Source organism: Sycon ciliatum, chromosome 5 (genome assembly GCF_964019385.1).
Source record: "Sycon ciliatum chromosome 5, ocSycCili1.1, whole genome shotgun sequence".
Lineage (NCBI taxonomy): Eukaryota > Metazoa > Porifera > Calcarea > Leucosolenida > Sycettidae > Sycon > Sycon ciliatum.
The window spans coordinates 4,827,157-4,834,674 of NC_088647.1; the positions used below are offsets into that span (position 1 = coordinate 4,827,157).

The window sequence follows — 7,518 nt, forward strand, 5'->3', positions numbered from 1 at the left end:
CCCATGCTCCTTTAGCTCTGGGTGGTACGCCCGGCCAAATTCCTGGGCAGTAGACAATGCATATCCGACATAGGTCGTATTAAAGGAGATTGCCTTCCCTTTATCACAGGAAGTTATCACGTGCATTAACTACCGTCTAACCACAATGGTCAGTGCACAGCAACAAGAATGCGTACAGAAAGCTATCAAGTGACTATTGGGTGATTGAGCACTGAAGATTGTTCTCTATGGAAGTACTTACATGCCTATACTCCACTTTGAACATGGTCTGGATAGCCCGGGCATCTCGTAGACCACTCTCGACGAGTTGGAGAATTCGGTCGATAACCGACTGACTGAGTCTTTGGCTGAGCTCGCTGGCGAGTTTACCTTTCTCGGTAATGACATCATGACCACTGTGACTACCCTCAGTTGGGTAGCTCACGATAAACCTAGTGGGCATGCACATACGTGAAAGACATTTTATTGGTGATTCTGCAGAGCTACGTACATTACACATACTATGGTACCATACAACTGGGTTAATTGGCCTACGTACCTTACATGGCAAGTGTGGCATTCATACATGAACTACCGATCACTGTACACAATCAATTACTTTCGCACTATGACATAAAAAGGTATGTTATAATGTTAGTATAACTCACCGATCGCACACATTGAGTTTGGACAGGTCGCCAGCATCGAGAGCAGCCAAAATAGATATCTTAAGCTCCTTCACTTTACCCGCTTTTGCTTTTACCAAGGCGGAAGCAGAAAGACCAGTTGAGTCAACCGAATAAGCGGGGAGTCGCAGAATGCGACGAATGTTGCACGATGCCTCACATCCAATTTTTCTTGTCCCTATAAGAATTACAGGACATACCACAGTGACATCAACATGCAGTACAACTATAAGCTGGGTGCATTACAGCTGGATAGTGGCAAAGATTCCTTATTCGTATCTTTGTATAGCAGTTGACATGATGACATGTAGAACAACAATTTAAAAAAACCGATGCCTAGCTTTACAGCAATGTGCACCAAAAAGATAACCATGACTCTGGGTATGCTTCTGACCTTGGAGTTTTATCCTCTTCTTCTTCTTATCAGCTGAGGCTTTGGGGTAAGAATGATCAGATGCTGAACTCGTTACATCATCAGAGGACTCGGTGCATTTTGTGGTGTGGCACCTGTAATGTTACCGACACAACAACACTTGGTCACTGACAAAGATGATGCAAAAGAATCAAGAGGTAGTACAACTGTTCTCATTGATAACTAGCAATTGCATGAAATAGATCACATTCAGATTCTTCCTGCCCATTTAATTCCATTACCTGTGCTTCCCAAATTGACATTCTAGTATGCGAAAGCCACAGCAGACGAACGGAACTCCATCAAAAGGAATCGGTGCACAGCTCGTGCCACGTTCCTGGCTCCATATGAACCCCTTTGGACGCAGAATGGCCTCCTTGAAGATCTCTTCAACACTGCAACATTTGTGGACATAGCACACATACATGTACGAGACGTTATAATTATACCAGCAGTCATTACTGTTAATCCAGTGACGACGCTATGTACACTGCAAAGATATGCGTTGGAAAATGGTTAGTTATGTGTTGGAATACAGTGGATGTGAGGTCTTCTTGCTCAACAGGGAATCAAATTAGAGCCTGATTCCCAAAACATGATTCAGCACCCTGGGTGTAAGGTTTCGTACCCTGCTCAACGAACTAACAGACAGCATGACCATCAATTTTTTTGATGCATCCTTGCCATACTTCGTTCCAATGTTTCTAATACCGTAATGTCGCGTATAACAGCAAACCGGGGTCCAAACCATGCTTCTATTCAAGTTATGCTTCTATTCGAAATATGCTTCTACGTCAACATCATTCTGCACTGTGCAGTGGATACTGCCACGCATGTACTCGCACATGTACTTTACAGGGAGCGGCTTCTATTCAAACCAACTGTGTTACAGCGGGCTTCAAAAAAATCGGCTTCTATTCGAGTCATGCTTCTATACAGGTCATGCCTTTTATACGCGACACTACAGTATGTGGGATGGGTGCAGTGGATATCAAAACTAATTTATAATCGTCCCGCTCTATGCAAGTGTGAATGCATTTACGTGTATCCGCTAGCAGGGCTGTAATGCACTGTGCACTACTGTAGGGCAATGCACACTGCATATTCTTCTCTTCAAAACCTATGAATTATACGACTCACTGCTCCTTTGGAACCAACATAAACACGATGAAGACAGCATTTTCGTGCTCCGTTTTGGTGGGTCTTACCTGTTTGAGAACGGTTTTTCTGTGGTCCTCGTTACAAAGTTAGCGCGTGGTAGGGCAACTTTCAGGAAATCCTCCAATTCCTCCGCTCCATCTAATACTCTAACCTCGTTTGCCATCATATCGGATCATGATCAGGACAAAAACCAAAACCAAAACGTGTCCATCTAAAAAAACAAAACCAAAAAAACAAAACGTCGTCTGTCACTACCGGTATTCTTCCCTTCCCGCCGCAATGACCTTTCAAGTTTCAGGTCATAAAATAATGTGTATTGTTGTACAATGTATGTATGTACGTGTACGCGACGAGACTGCAAGCTGAAATGCATCCGTCATCTGTCCGACCCTGCAATGGCCACGGCCAAGTGTCCCGGAGCTTCCGATCGGTATCGCGGTCGCGCGACGCGGCCACGTACGAAGGCTTGGCTGTGACGTTTATTTTTTTATGATGGAAAATCCGCAAAAATAGATAAGCTTGTCCCTTTAGCCTTTCGCATAGTTGGTGGAACGAGTGTTCAAACCCATTTGAACTTCATACTGTTCGTCTTCTTTTTGACATGCTCCCTTTCCATCGTCCTTAGCTTTTATTTGTTGAGAGCTGTTTTGGCTTTCTCCTATACCTCTGGGGGATGCCAAGTGATGGTTTTGAGAGGCTGGTGATGGCTGTGAGCGAGAGTTTGCCGATCGGCGTCGTCCTCGCTATAGCGATGAAAATACTAGTTACTGCGCACCTGGCACATATCACAACACGTCGGAGCGTCCAGGAGCAAAGGAATCTTGGGTTTTCACTGGAATCTAGTTCCTCCAGCATCGTGTAGCCCACCGTCGGTGAATGGCGGTCCAGAAAGGTCGAACCTGGTCTTCTGCAGCATCTCGCAGTCCTGCGAGGCACACTGAATACGCCTGTCATGTATTCTACAAATAAAAATCACGAAGTTGTGGACTTTACAGTGATGAGTCTATCCTGTATGCTGCAAAAGACGCAGGAAATGTGACTGGTGTCTGTACACTCAGTGACTGGACGCCAACACCCCAGTCTTCTCCTGCAGGATCTGTTTGACATTGACATTATGCAGTAGGTCGGCATTGACCTGGTTTGGCAGCTATCGTAATAGTATCTGCCTGGTTGGATGTAGCAGGTTGGTGTTTGCTCGTCGTCCAGTCCGGAATTTTCTTGTAACTCACGGTGGAGTACGCGCAGGGTTTGTGATCATCTCTGTTCACTTCAATATTATCAAACACAACGTTCCCTTTGTCACTCATCTTATCCTGAGTACTGAATTTGCTGACAATATTGCACCATACTTGTCACAACCTACCGCCACTGCTGGCGGTGGCGACTGGTTCGTCAATGGCGGTGACCAGGCTGACTGACTAGCTTCGAGACAGCGGCCTCGTTGTCAATACCGCGGCAGCCTAAAGGTTGATTTTATTCATCCAGCCTCAGCGCCATGTTGACGATGCCCTAGTGACTGTGTGTCATGGATTGCCTTGCCATCAGCGGTCATTGCCGTCCACCTTGATGCAACCCTCAACAACTGGCTCAGCCCATGGGAGTCTCAAGTGGACAAAATTGTTGCCAAAGTAGCTCAGAAGATTGGTGCATCGTGGTGTACGTGAGCACATAACTAGGACTTCCCAGCGTCTATTTGTCCAGGCTGCGATACTATGTGACATGCTGTACTGCACATTCTTTTCAGCACTGCAAGGCCGGCAGCTGGACCGACTGCAGGGGCCGCGCACATGCAGGCCGCCTGTTGCCAGTGCAGCATTCTGGAACGTTCCTTCCTTCTGAGATCCGTGGAATAATAACTTTCTTTGCTTCAAAGCAAGTTGCTTGCCTTTCTGTTGTGCTCCCAGTGTCCTTACAACAATAACCTACAGCAATGTTTTATTTTCCTTTCCATTCCCCAACCAATGAATACTACGATGTCGATTCTATTTCTTCATACTTTGGTGTGTGCCCGCGCACGCACGTGTGTGTGTATACCTCACTCGCCACTCGAAGTTCTGTTCCCCATCACTGGAACACTGCCTGTTCTTTCAGGACCTGCCATCATCTGCGGATGGGCATTCAATAATTGTATTGTGTGTGTGTTTCATTCAGAATCAGATCCGCTATCATTGCTATTAGAGACAATCTGTGGGTTCACATCCAGTGCATTTTTAGATCTGCGTGCTTTTCTCGCCACGGGCGCATACATGGGACATTGTGTGTGTGTGCGTCTGTGTGTATGGGGATATTGTCTGTATCGGCTTTTGGTACTAATGTTCAGGTCTGTGCTTGCATGTGTGAACATGAAATTGTTCGGTTCTGTGCATGCTATTGCTATGTTGTATATTATTGTATGTATGTGTGCATTTCCACGAACAGTGTAGACGAGCGTGGAGAGTGCATTCATCCCTCATCAACCACTTCCCCTTGGGCTTACGAGAGTTTTTTCTGCGTACCTCTCTGATACTGTATTGATGCCGGCACCTGTACCTCGATGTGTTCCTCTATCTGCAGTCGCCTTTAACCTTCGGTCAAGTTAACGTTTATTGTGCTCTATTTATCGTGCGAATCAAAATAAACAATAACACAAGTCGTGCTAGAGTGACGACATGTGCGTGTAGTAGGGTTGATGCGATGGGACGTTATAATTAGGTGGAACAGAACACACATTGGGCAGATTGATTGGGCATCATTGATTGTGCTCAGTCTAAACAGTGAACATAATAATTATCTCCAGTGACAGACTGTAGCGGCTAGCCTCCAATAGGTAGCTGGCACTAGTCGCTACTGCTTGTTTGACAGGTGCCGCCAGAACCCCTGTTGTGTCATGCTATAGATGCACATGCCCTATTCTGGGGCATACTGAGGTACTTTGATTTTGTTGACTGCATGTAGACAGCATCCAATAGTAGTACTCGTAGACCTTGGCTCTTTGTAGGTCAACCACCATCGCATGGATCGATCGGTGACTATGCACTTGGAGGTTGGAATAGCCCGCGCTGAACAGATCTTGCCATGGCCCAGGGAGTGAACTCGCTTACTCGACTATCCCGGTTTTAGTTAACCAGCATGAGTGGTGCAATTTGTCCATACCATGTTGCGAGCTCACAGTTGTTTGGGCAGGTTTTGAGCTGCACCACGAAACTAAGCGAAATAACGGCGTGACTGTAGAGCAAGGAAGCGGCGAGACGGCACTTCCAGGACGAGACAGGCAGTAGAGATGTGTTCACAGCACGAGCAACCTCTCAGACCCTGCCGGTACTCCACAGTTACAAGAAAATGTCGGACTGGACGACGCGCCAATGCAAACCTGCTACATCCACCCAGGCAGATAGCTGCCAAACCAGGCCAATGTCGACCCACTGCATACCGCTATGTCAATGTCAAACAGATCCTGCAGGAGAAGACTGGGATGATATTGGCGTCCAGTGTACGGACACCAGTCACATTTCCTGCGTCTTTTGCAGCATACAGGATAGACTCATCACTGTAAAGTCCACTACTTCGTGATTTATATTTGTAGAATACATGACAGGCGTATTCAGTGTGCCTCGCAGGACTGCGAGATGCTGCAGAAGACCAGTTTCGACCTTTCTGGACCGCCATTCACCGACGGTGGGCTACACGATGCTGGAGGAACTAGATTCCAGTGAAAACCCAAGATTCCTTTGCTCCTGGACGCTCCGACGTGTTGTGATATGTGCCAGGTGCGCAGTAACTAGTATTTTCATCGCTATCGCGAGGACGACGCCGATCGGCAAACTCTCGCTCACAGCCATCACCAGCCTCTCAAAACCATCACTTGGCATCCCCCAGAGGTATAGGAGAAAGCCAAAACAGCTCTCAACAAACAAAAGCTAACGACAATGGAAAGAGAGCATGTCAAAAAGAAGACGAACAGTATGAAGTTCAAATGGGTTTGAACACTCGTTCCACCAACTATACCACTTTCAATAAATCGTGACGCCATTTTGTTTTAACATGAATATCGCGGGTTCGCGAACTGAAACAAAAGCACGAAAGTTTAGGGTTCACGGCTTGCCACTAAAAGCACCCGTCACGTGCGCCTCCATTTTGGATTATGGACGCGCGCTACAGGCCGCGACAGCGCCTATCGAAGTAAAAAAATATCGACTCGAAGTCTAGCCGGAGAGCGTACTTTTTGAATTTTTCCTTGGCTTCAGTGGCTTCACTTCACTCGGGCTTTGCATTTTTCTGACTGACCTGGACTTGATGATGGCGGCGGTGGCGGTCTTGGCGAAAGATCCAGTTCCATCTGAGACACTCTGTCGTCTTTTCTTATCTGCTGAGGTTCTGGCAAAGCGCAGCTGCATCGAACCTGACTAGATGTAGCTGCACGCATCCTTTGTTTGCCCTGCAAATCTCGATCTGTTGCTCTTCTTGCTGTTTGGCCGCGGATGCCATGGAAGAAAATATTCTTCCTGTAAAGAGGCCGAAACTGAGCTAGGGCACGTCAAGATATCTAGGGTATACAAAGAAAAAGAAATGTCATGGTCGTTTCAGCAGCTCACGACAGCCAACACGCTCCATCGTCGGGATTGGAAGTATCCAGCACGGCTGTTCCGAGCGCTGCTGCTCTTGTTATTCTTCTTCTTCAGAAATTCTCCACACCTTGTCGGCCAAAGTACGCGCGCGCGTGCACGGAAAATAGATGCGCTGAGCCGTTTCTTGTTCGATTTTGACAAATAATGGCTTGTTGTTTTGCTCTCGACCTTGGCTATCCTTCTACCGTTCAGTATTTTACGGAAACGCAACGGTTCCCCCTGTTTTTTTAGCCGAACTTTGGCCAAAGTTACTGGAAAACCCGGAACTCGTTTGAAAAAATACGAACGGTGGAAGTCTTGGAACGTCTTTCGTGCGTGTGGATTCAAAAATTCAGGCAGTTTGAGCCAACCGTAATGAATCCCGTAGAGTTGAAAGTGAGTGATATTGATGGGAAAATGCGATTTGAGCACTGACCGATTGTGTGGGACAGTATATGCACGCGCCTGTCACGTGCATGATGTAGCTGGCGACGCTAGCATGCCAATCCGTGAACCCTAAAGTTCGCAATCCAGTGGACCGTATGCATACGGTCCACTGGATTGCGAACTTTCGCACTTTTCGTTCGGAAAAGTAGTCGGAACACGAATCGTGGATTCGTGTCAGGGCAGTCATAAATTTACCACGCTGTACTGCCCACGTCGTGTCAACATCATGCATGTGCGAATTCTGTTTGCT

At 46.8% G+C, this 7,518-nt stretch overlaps 1 protein-coding gene across 1 annotated transcript; it reads right to left on the reverse strand.

Moving 5' to 3' along the window:
- Positions 1–103: 103 nt before the first annotated feature.
- LOC135816536 (uncharacterized) lies at positions 104–2,686 on the reverse strand. Its single transcript, XM_065329732.1, has 6 exons — positions 2,286–2,686; positions 1,320–1,472; positions 1,060–1,172; positions 648–843; positions 242–431; positions 104–136 (listed from the first exon to the last, which is right to left on the reverse strand). Exons 1-6 carry the CDS (start codon positions 2,402–2,404, stop codon positions 104–106), a joined length of 804 nt encoding a protein of 267 aa, XP_065185804.1. The 5' UTR covers positions 2,405–2,686.
- Between the last annotated feature and the right edge of the window lie 4,832 nt (positions 2,687–7,518).

Coding starts and splice junctions, on each gene's coding strand:
- LOC135816536 (XM_065329732.1), bottom strand. CDS start 2,404: ATGATGGCAAACGAGGTTAGAGTATTAGATGGAGCGGAGGAATTGGAG. Junction 1,173..1,319: donor TGTCAATTTGGGAAGCACAG/GTAATGGAATTA, acceptor GTAACATTACAG/GTGCCACACCACAAAATGCA. Junction 432..647: donor AAACTCAATGTGTGCGATCG/GTGAGTTATACT, acceptor CATGCCCACTAG/GTTTATCGTGAGCTACCCAA.